Here is a 20,981-nt window from a genome sequence, read left to right as displayed (position 1 = left end):
TCTGTAAGAATGACCACACGCCCAGAAACAAGCTGTGAGCTGATTCAATCCTCCCTCTTCCCAAGCTCGCTCCAACCTGGGACTCCATCCTTCTTCACAGCTGGATGGTGCTGGTCCGTTCTTTGAGGATCTTCTGGCAAACTCCCAGAGCACCTCCCAGGTAGTTCTTTGAGTAAGCCAGGATGAACTCTCGCACACTCAAGCCCAGAATCTTCCCCCACTTAAGAGACTCTTAATGAACCGAGCACTTAGCTGGGAGGCAGCAGCCAAGCTCAGCCTTGCCCGTGGCCTGCAGTCCTTCCACTCTATTTACACCTTTGTGGGAAAACGGGCACACAGACAGGCTTCTGCAGGCTAAGAGCAGCGGGTGAGCACACACTGCGTCAGCTGCTGTCCAAAAGCACATTCTCACCCTCCAGCACACACGAAGGACAGCTTTCACTGAGGAGCAGCACCGCAGGTTCAAGCCCTGCACACCGGCAGCTGCTGCAGAGCAGAGTGACAGGCAGGAATTTGTTCCTTAGCTCACTGTGCAGCAATTCCCGAGACATCCCCTGTCCTCGGTACAACACAACATTAAACTTCTGTGTACAGTGCTCAGCTCATGCCTTAGGGATGTTGTTTTTTGCAATGATTTCACGATACACAAAATAACCAGAGCGATGGAAGCCTGCTGTACAGAGTTACCTTTGAGGTGTTGAACGCCTTGCATCCTCACTATCAAACCCAAAAGAGCTGGAGCTACCTATCACTAAAGGACTCACATCATCAGAATTACCAAGCTTTTAAATTACCCATTGTGAGCTCTGACTTTTGGTTAAGCAAAGCCTCACCACTCACAGTTGAACTTGAATTCACAAGAAAGATCACCTGTTTATTTCCAAGACCGAGACAAATGGAGCCTATCTCAAGCACACAAACAGATTTGCCTCAAGTGTTTGTGTGTGTGTGTGTGTGTGTGTGTGTGTGTGTGTGCATGCACACAAATTAGGTGCTATTGCTTGCATACATAACTGAGGAGAGTGTTTTTAGCAAGCTGCAAGACTGCAAGGTAGGTTTGTCATCATCAGCAGGACAGTCAGGTCCCTACCTGTCTGGTTAAAAATTGAAGAATGTCCGCATCAAGGGCACATTTGCTTGGGCATCAATTATCCCACCTCCCTCTGAAGCCTACACAATCCTGAATTGGCTATGAATGCTTAACAGTAATGGACAGAAAAAGGAGGGTATCAAGTGGAAGCTGAGGGGCTCAGCATCCTGCAGGCACGGTAAGGAAATGTGGGCACTCCAGTCCATCAGAATAGCTCATGCCAGAGTGGTTTTGTTGTCCAGGCTCCCTTTACCTGAGGAGTGAAGGAGTGAGAAACCTCCAAACAGCAATTCCAGCAGGCAGTAAGCAAGGCACAGAGTTACAAAAGGTATCAAAGAAGATAATAGGGAAGAGTCTTTTTTTTCAAGGTTTGGAAAAATTATTTAAGCCTGCAACAGGGAAGGAAACCCGACCTGTCCCGTGTAGGGTGCCAAGTCTGCTTGTGGCTCTCTAGCAATGAGAAACTCAAGAATCAGATCCTTAAGAAAAACACTGAAACCTGACCTTTTAAGGGAGGCTTATTCCATTTGAGGTGCACTTCCCTGATATTTGTTTTCCCAACTATGTCACACACGCCCATAGTGAATGAAGAGTGAAAACAGGCACGCAGGAGAAGTCAATTTTGACAACGTCGACTCCGTTACAGTTTCATAGACTGACCTGCAGATATTGATTCCAGTCTATTTAGACATCTGTCTCAAGTGTTTCCAACAAGGTAATTTGCCACGAGATATAAACTGAAGCAAATTAGGTTTCATTTTGAAAGTCCCCTTGCTGTCCATAGATCTCACAAGAAAAGCCAGGCCATAAAAAGAGCCAAAATGATGGATTGGAGTAAATATATCTATCTTTTTTAAACTTCAGTGGATTATTATACACACATATGGGCATCATATGACAGTTCTTATGCCTAGAAGACTGCAGTTAACCGGGTTGCTTCAGGTTTTAGCAGAACTGATGACATTGGTAACAGACACATGCTTAGCATCTGGTTGGACTGAGGTTTGTGGTTTCAAACCTGAGGTCGTGTAAATAAAAGGTTGCAATCCAAAGAATTGTCTGTGCTCTCAATTAAAACTACAGAGAAAAAGAGAGCAGTTAACTGGCTTTTCTTCCCCAGTGCTTTTACTTGACCAGTCCCTGCACCAGTATATAACACGATGCACATACCTGAGAGTGTTGGTAATATTGCAAGGACATCTCTTGTTGCATTTGAGGCCGTAAAACCCTTCTGGACACATTCTTTCTTGGCAATAGATCCCTTTAAATCCAGGGTCACACATACACGCTCCATTGACGTGGTAACACTTTGCACCATTTTGGCAGTCACACCTTTGTGTGCACTGGAAGCCGTATGTCCCGATGGGGCACTCTTCCTGACACCTGCAATGACAGACGTGAGACAAGGTCCCATCACTTGCTGCAGTCCACTCTGCTTATGACTTTGACACGGGGATGGCTTTGTTAATGAATTAAGGACAAAACCACTGCTCGTTTCTTTAGGTAATACACTGTGAACTGATGATGCCAGTGGAGTGATGTGCTCTCTTGGGCATGTAAATTGCTGTTAACTGAAAGCACATTAACTCCTGTCTAACTATACCCTACAACATTTGCATTAATTAATACTACCTCAGTTTACCAAGTGCATTCTTGTTTCCTGGACCTCGACAATTCAATTCATCACCCATAAGGTCCCTTCCAACCCCGACCACTCTATGATTCTGTAAGAACCTGATATGGAACAAGACACTTTATAAAAATAACCTCATCTGTTTCCTTTTCTTTATCACAGAGGGATTGTGCATCTTCTTTAAAAGCACAGGATCCTCTTAGTGATAATGAGGATTGAAAGGGAAAGTGGTCTGTTAAGCAGTATTGAGTAAAGTGTTCTCCAGCAACGTGCAGTTTTACTTTCCCTCTGCGCTGTCATTGCACCAGCTTTATACCAACTAGGAGAGAATATACTTCTTTATCTTTTGTGTGTGTTCTGAGTAACTAAACCTCGTATTTGCTTTTCATCTCTTACTCCAGGGATGCTGAATAGCATAAAACCTCAAGACAAATCACTTTCACGCTCCTTAGTGTAGTATCTTCTCCAAAATTGCCAACATTTTTAATATTTGATACACATGAAAGTGGAACCTGCAAACGCTATCCACAGATTGTTTCAAATTGCACCTTCCATGTACTGTTTAAAATATTTCCCTGCTGGATACATTATGAAATCTGCCAAAAACTCTGTTTCATTGTCCTCCACAACCACTCAAAGTGTTCATAATATCTCCTACTTTGAAAAGCTCCACCATGGTCCTAAAGAAAGCAACTGATTCTATGCCTGACATAATTCAGTGGCTTCAGAATTCAGCAGTGAGCCGGCGCTGCCGTTTGTGTGATCCACCGTGAAATACACATCGGCCTTTTCAGTTAATAAAGAAAGCAAAAGGAGCCTGGAAAAGCCCAATTCCCTTATCACATGGATGCCAGATATTGGAAATTGCCTATCAGCATTAATTTAATCCTGAGCATTGATTAAAGTGTATACTGTAAACTCAGTGGATAGAGGCAATTGTTAAATGCCTTTCTGCAGGTCATTTCACAGCTGGCAGGTGAGAGTTAATATAATGATCCGTAATAAAAGATTACTGTGTGATGCAAGCCAGGCAAAACTGCAACGAGCACAGCCAGTGTGTAAGAGCAGCACCACTTGTGCAGCTCCAGATGATCACGTTTTACTAAAAATAAACGAACAAAGCACGAGGCCTAGCTAGAGATACAACTGCAGCGAGCATCACAGCCAGGCAGCAGCTCCACGATCCGAGTTCAGGAGTTCGTACGACACCCAGAGAGCAGAGAGCCTGGGACAAACGGGAGGGGAGAGAGCCCAGAGAGTCACTGGCAGCTCTCGGGGTAGCTCAGCCTCAAAGGAAATAACCAGCAGAGGATGGGTAGCGTTAGGACTGCAACACTTGAAGCAAATGAAATGCAGTGAAGCCCATGTTACAGTGTCTTCCGTCTCCATTGCAGCACACAGCCCTGGGAGTTAGCAGGAGAGGACTGTACTCAACGAGACGAACACTTAGTCAATAGTGCACTATATTGTTCTATATTTATAGGAGATGAAGCATTACCTAGCAGGGACAATAGCATCTGGAAATGAAATATTGACGACCTAATCCATTTACATAATTAGCCTTTTTCTACTAACAATTTAACCAACTTATTTATTTGGAGATCAAGCAGCTACTGCTAATGAATTTTATACAAAGAATACTAATAATGACTCCTCTGCAACATAAGAATAATCACAGCAGGAATTAGCTTTCTACTTAAACGTCTTTCCTTTGCAACATATCAATCTAATGTGTCCATAGCACCATTAACAACCAGATACATTGTTCAATTAAATTACAAAATGAGCTGCTAAGCCCTAGTTATGTTTCTTGTTTAATTTACATTGCTTGCTGCCTATCTGGGGAGCTTCGTATTGTAATCTCCACTGAACTTTAATATGTACTATAATTATTTGGGTTGGGATAGGATAATATGGCTGTCACCTGTAGAATTAATGGAAGCAATTTCACAAAATATTAAATGTAAGACAGCCCTGCTTAACAGATGAGCTTAGAACATACACCTTCATCCTTTTTTGCCCCCAGATAATTCTCTGTTTTCATGGAATCATGCTGTAATGTCTTTTTTTAGGCTTTCCCGTTTGTTTGTTTCCCAAAGTGATCACATTTTTGTAGCACAGACAAATATCAAAAGCCATCCAAAATGCAGGCACGTGGAGACAAAGGAGTAACAGGTACAACCACAACAACGAGAGAATCCGTCTGCTCACAAGGCTCTAACAAATGTGGTGTTTACTCTGTCGAGATCCAATCTTTAGGTTTAATGGCAATCTGGAAAACAAAACTAAAACAGTATGTTCATTTTTCCCGTCAGCCACTGAATTCCTAAGACACTCCATCCTCAGCTTCTCACTGTGCCCCTACTATTATCCCTTTCCAGTTTGTGAGACACACATTGCCGTGACTTATCCAGTCGCTTCAGCAGAGCACAGAGCTCCCTGCAGTTATTAATGGTGCTTGCACATTTCCTAGATATTTAGTGCAGTGTCACTTCCTGGAGAACAGGTAGGGAACAAAGTGTGGCAATTACACTGCCAGAGACCTTTATGAGCATTTCATCTCCACAGACGCTTATCTAACGGCATGTCACTGTCTCCTGCAGGAGGCGATGAACTCTGTTACTTGGTACTTATTGACAATTAGAAAAAACCCTGATAGTTGACAGGGGTTTTATTGTTGTTATTCACAATATCTGCTGTTGTGAAGAAAACATTTCCAGTGCCTTGGAAAGAAGGAACCACTGTTGAGTTGTGCAGCAGCGTTCTCCTGCTACACCTCCGTTGTGCCGTAACGCTGCAACAACTGCGCCGCATCCAGAAAGTAAAACAGACTTCAAGCTGAAATGGGGCTGACTAACCTGTCCCATTGTCCATGCTGTGTGAACACATAACTGAGGAAAGCAACTCAGACTCTTTAAAGACCTTGTGCCTGCTCCTGCCCTGCTGCAATCAACGGGCAATCTACCATTGGCTGAGTGCAGCTACAGCAGAACAAACCATTACAGGCTGAGCACCGCTCCAGCCCAAGCAAGAGGCAGGACTCCAGGTGAATACAATGGGCCTAAGGATTCACTTCCCTTATTGAAGGTTGATTAAAGGCTGATAGATAAATGTTTTAACCTTGTGAGAATACATTTGAAAGGTGGGAATTTCTGGGCTAATGCAATTTCCCCCCACTGCTAGAAAACCTTTCTGAGCTGCCTTTTTACCTGATTATCTCCTCATTCATCCTTCCACATACCTGCATTTCTGCTCTTCTGCCTCTCCCTTCAGTGTCCAGCTTTTACTTCCCAGTTCCAGGAAGGGGCAGGTGAGCCATTCCTAAGGCTTTTGCTTGGGTGAAGATCCACAATGTCACCTTCCCTTGACTTCTTTTCCTCCTCTTCCAACTGATCATGCTTGGTTTTCTCCCTCCCTGCTTCTGCCTTCTCAAAAAACATCTCTCTTTGGAGTCCCAATCTCTCACATTTTTCCCAGTACAGTTCTGAAGAGCCCACACTCCCCTTGCTCAAGGACAACTCTTGTGAACTCCTGTGGTGTGAGCCCTGTGGTGCCTCCTCTGCCCAGCCTCTCCCCCCGCCCTTTCTTACAGGCGATCAGCAGCAAAGCCCTTCTCCTTTGGACAGCAGGCAGAACTAGTCTTCTGCTTTCTACTTGCCATCTCCTTTCTTTATCCTCAACACTCCTTTCTCTATTCTTATTGCTGGACTAATATTACTAGGGGGTTGGACTGGACGATATCTAGAGGTCCCTTCCAACTCCTACCACATTGTGATGCTCTGAGTGTGGAAGTGTTGCCATTCAGCAGCTCCCCTGTTGTTCTTCTCCTGTGCCATACGTCTGTGGCAGAGCCAGCTCTGCTGCTGCATGTCCTCCCTCATGGCTGGAGGCTGCTGGCAGCTGAGCAAAGAAGCTGGCTGAGCTGCAGGCTGCTGGCTAGAAGCTCTAACACTGTGGATTCACCTACAGCCAGAAATCAATCTAGATCTGCAGTAGCCGAGCGAGGAGCCCTAGAGACAGAGTCTCCGTCAGCCTTCCGGAGCACGGCCAGCACTCGGGGATGCCTTGGGACTGAAGTGTGGTCAACTATGGAAGTTGCTTGCTTTAGTGAAATTGCCTCCAAAAGGAGAGAAAGAGGAAGCTTTGGTTAGCAACAGTAATTATATGGTACCCTGTGGCTGAAATCACTGTCTCCAGATGGAGAATGGGGGAAAAGAGACACACTGATGTCTTCTCTACTAAATTAATTAGTATTTGCACCATATTCAACCTGACTTAATCTCCAGAGCCTGCTCCAATTACTGCTGTCAATAAAAAGGAAACATGGAGTTTCCACATTTAATGGGGAAGAGCACAGCCTTCTGAAGCCCAGCACAGCACTGAACTTGGGTCTGTTTGTGTGCTACAAAGACCTGCTGGTTATACCATCAAACAAGAAATGTGAAGCTCCAATGAGCTTTGCTGCATAAAGGTGTAATTGTAGCATATGCCAGTGCACTGACACGGGCTTGTTCCAGCTAACAAAAAACAGGGAAGAAACCAGAGGAAGGGCTTTAGCACAACGTACTCTAGTGAGCAGGGCCCGTGGTCTCTGGGAAGCCTGGTGACACAGTCCAGCCCCCTGAGAAAGCTGCACATGAAGCCTTGTTTAACTGCAGGTTCCCCACCATTGTGAGCCCTGGCAGGATTAGCTGGAGGGCTAAGCCAACAGCTCTTACATCCCAACCATGACTTTGCTGTGTAGTTGTTTTGCTAATCCAGTGACACCTTTGTGAGACAATAGCATCACCTTCTCTGACTGATTTATGGGTGAAGGCTCTCGTTGATAAATGTTGAGGATTTATCACCTTTTGGTGGTGCCTGAGATGGATCAGTGCTGCAGAGCCACAGAGGGGCTGAAGGAAACATTAAATTGCTGCATTGCTTACTCCTGAGGATATTAATTTGTGTACAGTTCATTTACATATCTTGTAAACATGTAATGCTCTCTATTAAATTTATCACTGTAAATATCTAAATTAAATCTAATCCATTAAATTTTAACAGTTATATTAAAGAAACCCCCCTGTAAATGGAGATCATTGCCAATAAAAAGTAATCACATTGCCACATTTATAATGCTCGAACTGCTTCAGAAGGATGAAGCTAATTGGAGCAATAGAAACATCACACTATTTTTCAGACAGTAAGATTGTCCTAGAAGGGATATAAATATTGCAAATCCATGGCTTAAACTAAAGGCTTTGGGATTTTTTTACCTGTCTCCTATGTAGCCAGCTGTGCAGATGCACTTTCCTGTCACGGGATCACAGTGTCCTCCATTGTGGCACGGACAGTCCTGGCTGCAGTTAATTCCAAATGTCCCAGGAGGACATGGCTGTGCACACACCAGCCCCTGGTGAGGTTGCAGAAAGAGCAATATTTCAGTCAAGATTCATAATACAGTACATTTCTATATGCAGCTTGGATTTTTATTGTCCTTCTTGCTAAAAGCAGATCTAAGTGTAGCAGCAATATTTTTTCTGCTTAAGATGGCCTAAAGACAGCTTCAAAATTCTGCTACCAGAGTAAATGCCTGTCTACCCTGTATCTCCAGAAGGGATCTTTCTCATCACTCTACAGTCACTGATAATTCTTTTCTTTATGTGTCCCCTGTGACCTGGAGCTGGGGTGGCAGGGTGGTCACTGCCCCTTGAATAGAGGCAGGAAGGCTTAGGAGACGACCAGAGAAGGCTACAGACGTGTACAGATGCTGCTGGTTTAGGGTTTTTTTATGAAACAGGGCCAAAAAGTTGTTGGACCTACTCTGGGTGTCACAAAGTGAACATTTGGGAAGAGGGGGATTGTTGGAAAGGCTGCACTGGAGGATGAAGCTGTGCTGGTTGTGACGGGCTATGTGATGATCTCCCCTGTTCAGACAGGCCCACTTCATCTAACCTTGAAAATCAAATTCAACTGCTGGAGAAGTCCTCTACTACTCTTCAGATCCTACCTACTTCTTGCCCTCTACCTTCACCCAGCTCCCACACTCATCTCTTCAAGCAGCACAGAACAGCATCTGCCAGTACTTTATCTCAGCCATGGATGAGGCAGGATGGGAACAGCAGAGTGGGACAGTTGCAGAAAGCACCAGTGATGACACAGAAGCAACTGAGTGATGCATCATCCAACATCCTCCCAGCTCCTTATCCCCAACCTTGAGGCTGTATCTCAGTCCTCAGCCTCCTTTAACTCTGTATCTTTGTGGCTACCTCATTGCCCCATTTTATGTCCTCTGCCTCTTTATCCCAGTCTACTCCAAATCCTTGTTGCAGACTCTCTTTTAGCCCTTTCCTTCATTTGGACCCAAATTACCACCTCTGAGTTGCTTCCTCTTCCTTGCAAGTGAAGAAGAGAGTCGTTCTTGGTTGTGCACCCTGGCACTGCTGCTCAGGAAAAGCAATAGCTGGGCAAGTCTTGTTCCAACTACTCATCCCCAAGGCAGAGAATGCTTACCATGGCTTGTGTCTCTGGAGAATTTATGGGTCAAACTGAGGTGAGTTGCCCCAGATATCACATCACATCCCTGCCAGGTATCAAGGCCTTACAAGGATTCCCCCAGACTTTCTTAGAAGTTGTATGAATGTGGTGGGGTTTTTTTTTCCCTATGAGCAAACATAAAATCTGAGGCTGGCATCCAGCTGAGTAACTTCAGCCAAAACAAGTCTGGCAGTGCTGTGATCTGAAGATGGGGGTCCTATAATGGAAAATGTTTGGCAATGGTAGCAAGCAGCCCTGCTGCCAGTGCCATGCACAACGCACTGAGCTCGATAGATAGTGCTTTTCTGTCCCTATTATTCTTTAGTTTTAATCTCTCAGAAGTCTTATTTCCCTAAGCAAGCCCCAGGGGCTCTGAGTTTTGAGCAAGGCACGTATTAGACAACTTATACAAAACAGAAACCAGGAGCATAACGGCTGCTTTCACTCCTTAGGGGTCTGGCTCAGCAGCTGGGGAAGTTTAGCAATATCAATAGCCCCAAAGTGGAGAGGCTGCTCCTCAGCCTAATCGTAAAACACATACTTCAAGCTTCTCCCCACCAGTGGTAGGTGGCTCCTTGGCTGTAAAATAGACAGGTTGGTCTCAGTTCAAGAACTTTCAGATTGCAGTGTTAGAAAACTGGTGTCTCTGGACTTGAGTAATACACACCACTATATATCTGAAAATGCAAGTCCATCTTGATAACAAATGCTTTCTCTCTTCACATCTCAAAAGCAACAGGATTTCTATCAACAAATGATGAGAAAGCAATACTCTGTGATGCATCCCCCCAGAGCCAAGAGAATCTTTAGGCATACTTTTTACATTAATATGTGCTAAGGGAATCCAAAACGTCCCTCTCCGGAGCATCAAACGTCAGATCAACGTTTCCTGCTGCTTATACTTCTAATCAGTAAAGTTCACCCCATCAGCACCTTTCTAAGGCCCTGATCTCATCAGTTCTGCTTTTGACATCGTTTGATGGATGATTACCATTTTGTAGCAGGGAAAAGGGTTTTTTTCCTGCTTCCTTCTCACATCCCTCCACGTTCAAAATCCACAACAGAAGGAAAAACAGACAAAAAGACAAACTATAGTTGCTTCCCAAAGCCCAGAGGCAATGAGAGCAAAAGTGTGTAGCAGAATGTGTTGTATTAGCATAGCACCACAATGCAGAGCCTTCAGAATGGGATCTGGGACCAAACAGGGTGTTTTTCCAGTGACAAATGTGCTGTCAGGGAAGGAAAGATCGCTGCTTTCCTGAGCACGGAGATCTAGTCCTTCAAAAGTGCTGAAGTGCTAAACATAACTTCTGTCCCCACTTCCTGAGTGCCTGGAGAACTTAATACTGCAAATGAGAAAGATGTATAGAATTAAATCTGCCAATTGTTAATGAAGCCCTAAAGCAGCCACCCACCAACTCCCACGGCCACAAAGACACCCAAGTGGGAAAAGCCCAGCACGGCGGCGTGCTGGAAGCCACACCTCGTTGGCCATCATCCCCTCGGTGAAAAACCCATGGGACAATAAAACCTCACAGGTCACAGTTTGTATAACTCGTTGTGCTTGTGAGAGAGTCTGTTCTGGCTGGGAGGAAGCAGGAGGAAAGAAATATTAGGAGTAATAAAAGAAGCAGGCTTTGAAGATGGCAGATCTAAGGAGGAATCTGAGAACCCTAGGATTTCCTCCTGTTCAACTTATTGCCTGCCCTCGCATATCCCATAGGCAACCAAGCCCCTAAGGGACCTGAGCTACTCTTAATGAGTCTACCCTAGGAAAGGATAAAAGTCTCAGTTCACCTGGCAGCAATAAAATCCAAGTGGATTTGCACTTGTATAAATCCAGGGAGAATTGTCTCCTTCCAACAGGATGGTATAGTCAGTACATACGTGCAGTCTCAAGCCTCAAAATCAGCAAGTAAAATTCCTCATGTCAAAGAAACACTACCCATGGTGTGAAATAAAATGAATGCTGTCTAGCAATCCCATCTTGCTCTGCTTGTTTACAGCCCACTTGTGTCTCACTTCCCAAACCATCCCAAACACCAAGAGTTAAAAATACAGCATGAGAAGAATATTTCCCTCTCTCTCTCTGTGCACTGAATTACCAGCTTTTCATTAAAACCCTGGAGAGACCTTTTATACTTAAAATCTCAACATTTACAAGCTGAGTGCTTTTACTTATAATTTCAGTTTGTTTCCCTGGAATACTTGATCTCTCTCTCCAATTTTCAGTTATGCTTGTTTCAAACATCAACTGCAACTCCAGGGTTTCTCTGGGGACAGAGCAGCCAACAACACAGTTTTCAGGAAAGTCTCTCTGGGCCACTAAAAAATGCAGAGAAGAAACTCCAAGCTGTAAGGAACGGGGCAAAAGCGAGCCCGAATACACAAGCACAGCTGCCGTGCAGCTCCAGTGCTGCGGTTCTTCCTTTAGAGTCTGTGCTGCATCCTAAAAGACCTCTAAAACCTTCCTGCTCTTTGCTGAGAGTCTTTCACTGAGCTTTAAAAACAAAAGAGAGAAAACTCCTGATAAAATACAGGCAAGGAAGAGTCCAGCAAAACAACTCCCATCCAGGCACTGGCATGCTGAAGGGGAGATGGAGAAACATCCCCTAAAAATAACATCTTTACATTAGCCACATTATTGATCATTCTCAGGAACAGAGCCACAACAGACTGAGAGGACCTTCAAAATATTTAAGTTGGTCTCTTTGTGCTTTAGCTCCAGTTCTGTTTCAGGAAAGAACCTTTTCTCTGTCTCCACTGAATGCCACTTGAGGGTATGGTGCCATATTTTGAGTTGCTGAAAAGTTTTACCTGCTTGGCCATTTGAAATGGAGTAACATCACCACCTTTGCCATGACCGACCAAGTTAGAGAGACTCAAACCCTCCAGGTAGAGAGAGATATCCCATACTCAGCTTCCACCCAACATGGTGGGCAGCAGTGTTTTTCTCCCACGTTCTCCTGATGGTTGACACCTTTTAACTCAAAGCAAGTGTGCGAGCCAACGGAGGCAGCGCTTGCTGTTCTCATCTAAATGAGCACAAACATCTTTTCTCAGCCCTCAAATGTTTCAGCAGGTGTAAGGTCCACAGCAGAAGCCACAGCTGTATGACCTTCAGGGTTGTCCATGTATTAACATAAGAGGTGACAGCACTTGTGTGCATTAAAATGAACCAAGATTGCCAAGAGACTAATTGTCAGCTCCAGGAAAACTGCCAGGAAATTCAGCACAGCAAAGTGGTGTGTAGGCCTGGGAGACTTGGCAACCCCCAAGAGAGTTAATTATTAAATTATTGATAAAGTTGAAGACTTCTTAAATGTTTGGCCTTGCTTTCTTGCCACAAAGGATTAAAAGTTAGGGCCATTTGCTCTCTCCAGTGCAATCAGATGCAAGCAAATCTATTGCAATCAGTGAGAATTATGCCAAAGTAAGGACAGGACACCGAACAAGTCTGTGTGTCCTATGTGTAGTCCTGCTATAAGGACTTCCCCCTGGCTACCCACTTTCCCTCTCTTCTGAAGGTGAAACAGGACAGTGCTTTTGATAGTGTTGAGCTGAGCTTTGAGCTTTCTGTCCCACGTGAGGGCAGCGTATAAAGGCACAGGGACTATTGCAGTGAACTCTAATTCACAGACCATTTTTGTCTCTTCTCCCACACAGAAGTGTAATGAGTAGACACTGTGTGGTTTACTGTTGTTGGTTTAAGTCTGTAATGACAGCTACCAGTCACAGACTGCTGGCCAGTCTGTGTAAGTGTGCACACATAACCAAGGTTACATCCCAGTTTCACACTTGTTAGACCTTCGTGACAAGAAAACAGCAGATCACAAGCACTGAGGGAAAGCATCTGCTCACACATTGAACAATCAACTTCCTAATCTAACCTCTAAATGAGAGATGAGCATGAACAAGCTACACACCATCCATCCAGGAGGACAGGAGCACTCTCCAGTGATGTGGTGGCAGACCCCTCCGTTCTGGCAAGGGCAGCGCAGTTCACACTGAGCTCCGTGGCTGCCTGGGGGACAGCGCTCTTCACAACTTTGTGGAAAGAGAAGAAACAAAACACAGGGAGATCATTTAAAAGACCTTACAGGAAACAGCAAATGGGGAAAATCCACAACACAGGTCATCATGGGAGTCCATGATGAAGCAATCAAGTGAATCATGAGACCGCAGTAAGCCTCAGCTGGCATTACCAGCTAGCCAAGGCTTCTTTGCTTTCTGCTGGGCTTCTTTACGTGCCATGGCTCTAGCCCTGTAAAGTCATGCATGTGTGCAATCCTTATGCACATCCCAAATTCCACTCACCTAAACAGGACAACTTATCTCTATTAAAACAGCCCAGGAAAGAGAGAGATGCTGGATGAAGCCCTCGATGTGAATTATGTGACACGGCAATAAAAGAAGCTGCAAACAGAATCAAAGGATTTAAAAGCTTGAAATTTCTCCAGTCACTACTAAATGTTAACATTTGCAGGGTATAATGGACTGGCAAGAACTCAGCATCTTTAAAGGCTGTTTATTGAGGTCTCTCAGTATTCACGAGGGGCCAGTGTAAGGCTACACCCTGCAAAAACCAGTGGCTCCTACATTTGCACATCGGTGCTTTTCAGCATTGCCTCCTTCTCTAATCCCAGATGCTGAGAGTAGAGGAGGTTCTCCCCTTAACTGACTATCCTCTGATGAGGATGTTCATACAACATATCAGGGGCTGGCCCTGCATGCACTTACTGCTGAGAATTGACATAGTGATGTCAGTGGGACTACTCCTAACAGCAAGCAGAGCCTTTAGCAGTCAGTGCTTCCAGGACCGAGGTCACAAGTTTAAGAAGAAACCAGGTACTAAATAAAATATTCAAAAGGCATATCACTTATTTATGAGGGTTAATATTGTCTTTATTTCCTACCTGCCCCTTCATACAGGTCAACAAATAATATTAGACTGCAAGAGTATTAAATCACCTGTAATACATCTCCAACCAAATTCAGTGACTAAATCCTCTTTTCCCTTTAAATAGTTTTGAAAACCATAATTACTTCTGAAAATACTGAAAGATCTCTAATGAGAACTGATGTTACACTGTGGGCAATTTAAACAAGGAACTACTGCTTGCTGTCCTAAAATTACTATGCAGATTTGGTGAATCCTACTGGTAAACTTTCAGGGTGGTGGATGGGGATTTAGCTACACGATTCCCATTAAAGCTAACAGGAGTCACACAGCTAAATCCCTGCTCACTATGCTTAAAGTGTACCCCCTAGATAGTAAGCTGATATGGTTAACAGTAGTGCTTCCTCAGTTAGATTGAAACTCAAATAAATTCGGGATGGTAAGTCCCATTTGATACTGCACTGGACTGTTGATGTGTTGAATGTCCAATTGCTTATATAGACTCAACTGGATTTTGGATGGATTCACATACTGAAAACAGGAGCAGGTACAGTTGCTGCACGAGCTGGAAAACATGAGGCATCTTCAAGTTCACTTTAGCACTAAATTTGATGTTATTATGCAGACAGGTATCATTAGCAGCAACACTTCCTTTATTTAGTGTCCTGGTTTGGGCTGGGACAGAGTTCATCTTCTTCCCAGTAGCTGCTCCAGGGCTGTAATTTGGGTTTACACTAAGGAGAACTTTGGTAACAGAGGGATGTTTTGGTTATTGCTGAGCAACGCTTGCACAGCACCAAGGGCTTCTGCTTCTCACCCTGCCCCAACAGTGAGTGGGCTGGTTTGTGCAAGGGGAGCTGGGAGGAAACATGGCCAGATAGCTGATCCCAGCTAGCCAAAGGGCTATTCCACACCACAGGATGCTGTGCCCAGTACAGGAACTGGGGGGGTTACTGGGGGTTGGCTGGATTGCTGCTGGGGCATCGGTCAGCAGGGAAGGAGCAATTGCACTGGGCAGCACTTGTCTCTTTCCTGGCCTTTGTTTCTCTTAATTACTATTATTTTATTCTTCTATCTTTTCTTTTTATTTACTCATTATATTTGTCCTTATCTTAATCCACGAGCCTCGATTGTCTCTTCTGACTGCTCTCCCCATCCCACGGAGGGGGAAGGAGTGAGTGGCTGCGTGGGGCTGGGTGGCCGCCTCAGCTTGCACCACAACACTTAACCTCTCTGAAATTCTGTTTCCCGGTTTCTACAAAGGAAGGTGCATGATACACAGCTTGTGCACGCGTTGCCAGTTACTCCTGGCATTACAAGTTCCCCTTTGCATTAGAATCGAGCCGGAGCGAGGCTGTTCAGCGACACGGAGTAAAAATACACCCGTCACACTTACAAGACGCCCGTGTAGCCCGGGGCACAGTGGCACTCCCCGGTTTGGTGGTGGCAGGTGGCTCCGTTGTGGCACTGGCACTGCAGCAGGCAGCCCTTGCCGTAGGAGCCGGGGTCGCAGAGCTCTTCGCAGCGCCAGCCGCGGTACCCGTCGGCGCAGACGCAGGCGCCCGTGATGGGGTTGCAGAGAGCCCCGTTCTGGCACTGGCAGCGGTTGCTGCAGTGGGGGCCCCAGTGGTCGCTATCGCAGCCTGCAAAACAGACACTCGTTTACCGAGATGATTGGGAAAGTGCATCGCAAGCGCCTCAGCCCGGGCTCTTCTGCTTAGCTGGCAAGCAGGAGCAGGCATCAGTAATACCAGGAACTTTCTAAGGGCCCTCAGACTTCCTAAGACTATCCCCTTGATGCAGCTGGTACTTTAGCATGCAAGGAGACAACGGCACTAGCATTACACCTAATTCTGAGGGCTTGTTTAACACCCCTTATTGGATCAGGACTTAAATCTTTTAATATCCTGTTTCTTAGTGCTCTTAGATAGCTGGAAGGAATGAATTTATAGTGGCATTAGACGAGGAGGATCAGTTAATGGCAGGTAGTATTGCCAAGCAAATCCTGTAGAATTAATAATGTCATCAAATACTGTTTCTTTGCACTGTTCCCATAAGATAATAAATACAATAATCTAAAGGAAGCTTGCTCCTTTGTTGCTCCTTTTTTTTAGTTGTTTGGTTTGTTGGTGTTTTTTTTCCTCAATGGGTAAGGAGGTGGTAGGAAAGAAAACAACAGTGGAGAGGGGATGTCATGAGGCTGCTTGAACCAGGCTTAGGGATGGCAGTGGGAAGTGTGTGTGTCAGGTAACTTCCATGCTAGTAAGTGTGCACTTGCTTTACAGAAGAGCCCCAAACATTATGGCCAGCGACAAGGAGGGAGTGTTCCCTACAGAATGCAATAAGGCACAGTGAGAGCCCTTCACATGACAGTCCTGCCTGATCCTTTCCTGTTTGGAGACCAAATGCAGGGTGAGAGAGGGAAGCCAGCATTACAGAAACAGCTCAATCCTGATTTGCTGTGGAAACAGCAAGCAGCACCTGCAGAACACCTCTTTTAAGATGTAGGCATAATAAACAGACAGCTCAAAGCAAACACCCAGAGCTTAGGCTTTCCCCAGTACATGGTCAGCAGAAAGCTAAGGGTTTCCTCAAGTCCTGCCCTCCCCTTAGCAGCCTTTCCATACAGCTTTATGTCAATGGTGAAGAAACCCACCATTCTGTTCAGAATAGATTTGCTGGCAAAGTCCCTGGTAAACACACAGTTACAGACCGTTTTCCAGGTACAGTTGGTTATGCTCAGAGAGCTGCTTTCAATTATACCCACAACAACTTCTTCTGCCAGTGTAAATATCCACTGCCATGCGGGAAAGAAGTGTGTAATCCCAGCGACAGAGCTGCCTTCACAAGCTCTTTTGTTTGCAAACATGTAAACTAATCCTCAGGTGACACTGGCTGCTGCTCAGGCCTGGAGCTCCCTTTCCAGACTTAGCGAGGTAAATGTAAAGCTCACTTCAGCCTGAGGCACTTCTACAAACATCATAGCCCTCTCCTCAGTGCAGGGCTACAAACCCACACTGGATGACTACATCTGTCAGTTAATTTTGGCACGAGTTTTGTCCTTCTTGAGACGTGGGACACTCACTCACTCACTCACCAGTCTGAGGATATTCATCAGAAAAAGAAGAGAAACTTCACTCAGTTCACACTGCTGATTACCAACGTTTCTTGCTGTTACCAGTGTCTTGAGCAACAGCTTTAAAGCCAAAAGAAACCCATGAGATGACAATTCCAGGGTCTCCAAGACCTGCTGGGTCTTACAGGGTGCACATGCAGAGGAGATGGTTTCATGCCCTGCAGAAAGCAGGGTGTGCAACGTAGCCCTGTGCGTAATCCTGCTCGTGCCTCACACAAGGTATTTTATTGCTTTGCCTCTTTTTTCCCCCAGCTGTAAACAGGGATAATAGTTCCTCACTAACACCACTGGGAACCGAGCAAACAAAATCTTACTCTTTATAAGTCTTAAATTATTACTGAGAATCTGTGGAAAGAGATGATCTGTCTTTATTTCACAGAGACATTCACTAAGACTCCGCAAGCCTTCTGGGGCAGGGAGCAAATCTGCTGGAGCTGATGGAGTTTCCCAGCAATTTCCTTTCCAGAAACATTGATTTGTTTTCTGCAGAACTCAAACATCAAGGGATGCAGTTCTGCCCCTCCACAAAGGGTACAAATCTGACCCACACAGGCATAGCTGATAGCCCTTTGCATGGGGAAGTGGAATGGAGGAACCACACTTAACCCTCCCTGCTTCAGGGACTTCGATTTCTACCTTACCACCCCTCATGTTAAAGCCCTGACTGACAGACTGTGGGTTGCTCTGGGCTGATATAACTCCAGTTGCAATTAATTTGCTTAATATGAATAAATAACACTCATTAGAAGATGTGACTTATATCCTCGGTCTGCCCTGTCTCAGGTGAGTGCTCCAATCAGTAGATTTGTCTGCTTGGTTTGTGCTTTTTCACTTTGAAAGAAAGTGAAGGAGAAAGTAAACACTTTACAAGAAGGAAAACAATTTCCCATCATCAGCTCAAGCATCGTGTCTCACATTTACAGTGTCTGTCTCAAGCAAAACTCCTTTTCTTTAAGTCAATCTTGTTTGAACACTTGTTTACTATTGATGTTTGGTCTCATGCTTGCTTTCCCCCCTACACCCAATTTCACTTCACAATGTAGCCAAAGGGAAGAGCAAGACGTTGAAGCAAAGAGCAGAAATCCCTCTAATTGGTTGTAAAGTCATCAGCTCCCAAATTTGGATGATAAAAGAAGCCTGCAGTGACCAGCAAACCAGCTGGCACTTAGAAGGATTTTTCCAAAGGCTTCTAAGAACAAGGCACCAGTGAGCACACGCTGCAACATTCAGGATGCTTAGCCCAAAGTAGCTAGCCAAGATGTTTTAATTATCTATGAAATAAAGCAGCTTGGCATACCAGATAACTACTAAGAATGTGAATTTCATGGGGATTTATTAGGGAGAGGACATAAAAATGAGGATTAAAGTACATCTGAATGCTCATGGAAGACACAGAAAGAGACAGAATTACAAAAAGATGGGGCTCGTACCGTGGCTCATTTGCAGTGTCTGGTACAGCCTTTGCCCTGGTTAGGCTTCTTTTTATGTTCACCAGACTACAGGCAGGTTTTGACTGCAGTTCTCTAAATAGTTTGAAACCAGTCACAGTGTGTGTGTGTAAGCAAGGGGAACACAGTGTGTGTGTATAACCAACGTGCTGTTGTCTTCAGTCACGGGATCCTATCTAAACAATAGCAACTTGGCCTTTCTCACATCTTTACCTTCAGATGGTAAGGATTTTCTGGTTTGGGCTATCAGTTCAAGCCCTGCATATGCCACAATGAGCAGGGCCATTTCATGAAGTATCAATTCATCCACTGCTGATTAATTACAAAGGGAACTGAGCGAAACTCAATGGCAAAATGTTAGTGTGAAGTTTGTGATAATGAAATATCATCCTCACCTGATTTTACACTGCAGTAATCTCACATGAAAACAAGATCTGTGTTGCTCAAAGCTTATCAATTCCTATTGGTTTGCTTTTCCCCTTTCCTTTAAGTCCCATACTGCGGTAACAAGACTGGGGAGTTGCAAGTAAATCCTTTATCGACGTGATTTGCTCAGGACATCACATGATACTTCTATAGTGACAACTCACAGATCTGCACTGTGGTAACTTCTGTACCTTTACAAAAGTAAATCTGAGGATTTATTCCTACAAGTAGTTCCACATCTGGAGCACTCGTGTGCAAGCCCACTCAAGTGGACAACCAGCTATGGGACTGGCATCTAGGAGTTCCATTTAGAAAACTAAAAACCAGAAGAAACCAAAGACTTCAGCAACCAAGACATATTTTCTCTATACACATTAGTGTGGCAAGTTCTAGATGGTGTGTGATAGTGACTCCAGTTTCTGAGATAAAAGGCAAAGCGAGCCCAGAGCCACGGCAGCCCACTGTACTTCAGGAATGTCAGTGCCCCTTCGCCTACGGGCACAGAAAGAGGCCATTTGAAAACACAATCCACACAATCCAAGTCTAGCACAGTCTGATCCTGCTCTCGTTGATAGCCTCTATGTGTTACCATAATAGAGATAAATAATCACAGCAACAACATGTGAACAGAAAGCTGATTAAAGCTTACACAGGAGCTATACTCTAAATGCACACGCCATTAAAAGTGTCAAAATGATACAGAGACTTTAACTGTACCATCAATAAGAGAAGCAACCTGCGAGTGGTGATGGCAGGGAGGTACAAATGCTCCCTTTAGACTGCATGTGTGGATGTCAATACCATGAGAGATGAGTCTGAAATAGCCAGGGCTCTCTAGGGAGATGCTGCATTTAAGGGAGCTGCCATCTTTCAGGCCACGTGCTAACATTCCCTGGCAAACGTGCTAACTTACTCACTTTTTCTCCTTTGAAAATATGACTAGAGATTAACTGCCTGCATGAAAATGAATATAATCCTGGAAAGGATGATGCTGGGTGCCCAAGCATAATTATAGTTGTCTGCATACAGGAGTATGAGAGGTGAAAGATTCGTCCCTCTGCGGAAAGCTTGCAAAACAGCACAAGTGTTTTGCTCCTCCCTGCATCCCTACCCTCACCCCCAAGCCTCAGTGGCTCGTTGAAGTGAGAGCTAATTACAGCAGGCTCTGCATGTCTGCCACCATAGTCATGCATGACATGCTGCTACCAATTCTGTCCTGTTAAATACGCCCAGGACACGTTGGAAGTGCTGCTTCACTCCCAAATGGTTGTTCTCTCCTCTAGGAACGATAAGTGAACTGCTGAGTTCTGGGTCAACAGAGCTACCCATTATTTAGTGCAGCAGCACAAGTCAGAAAATGATGAAGCAAACACACCAATCTGAAAACTTAGCAGATAAAGAAAAGGAGTCCCAGGGAAGGAATGAGATTTCTCAAGTGACTTATCCCAACAAGAGTCAAAAGGGCTCTTCCAGTGCCTTTCCATCGCTGCACAGACACACCATTAATATGAGAACAGCATCTTCTATCACAGCAGCACCAGAACCTGTGGTCTCAAGGTCTATGTTTAATTTGCTCTCATTAGCATAAGCCTGCATGTGTCTCTTTTTATAGCTAGTGACCAGTCCTGGTGTTCTAGGTGAGCAAAGTCCACGAGGCATCCGTAATCATTTTGCAGAAGGCATAGATGACAAAAACCCCAGTGGCTGCTTTTCTTAGCCAAAGGACCCAGGACCATGTTTGGCTGATGGTCATCTTCAATGAATCCAGTCCTTAAAGGAACTTGCTCTGAATTTGCTAAAGCAAGAACGTGGGTCCCAGCCAATTATCA

General features: G+C 44.8%; 1 protein-coding gene across 2 annotated transcripts in view; it reads right to left on the bottom strand.

The window, feature by feature from the left end:
• Positions 1-20,981, bottom strand: part of MEGF11 (multiple EGF like domains 11) — a 197,586-nt gene that overhangs the window by 83,355 nt on the left and 93,250 nt on the right. For both annotated transcript variants that reach the window (XM_061998974.1, XM_061998975.1), the window contains exons 3-6: positions 15,539-15,785; positions 13,169-13,289; positions 7,982-8,118; positions 2,261-2,473 (exon numbers count right to left, since the gene is read on the bottom strand). In XM_061998974.1, coding sequence (XP_061854958.1) covers positions 2,261-2,473; positions 7,982-8,118; positions 13,169-13,289; positions 15,539-15,785 — 718 coding nt within the window. The remainder of the gene's footprint in view (positions 1-2,260; positions 2,474-7,981; positions 8,119-13,168; positions 13,290-15,538; positions 15,786-20,981) is intronic.

Source organism: Colius striatus, chromosome 7 (assembly GCF_028858725.1).
Source record: "Colius striatus isolate bColStr4 chromosome 7, bColStr4.1.hap1, whole genome shotgun sequence".
Classification (NCBI taxonomy): Eukaryota; Metazoa; Chordata; class Aves; order Coliiformes; family Coliidae; genus Colius; species Colius striatus.
The sequence above is the reverse complement of the archived record's forward strand: the minus strand, read 5'-3'. Positions and strand labels throughout refer to the sequence as shown.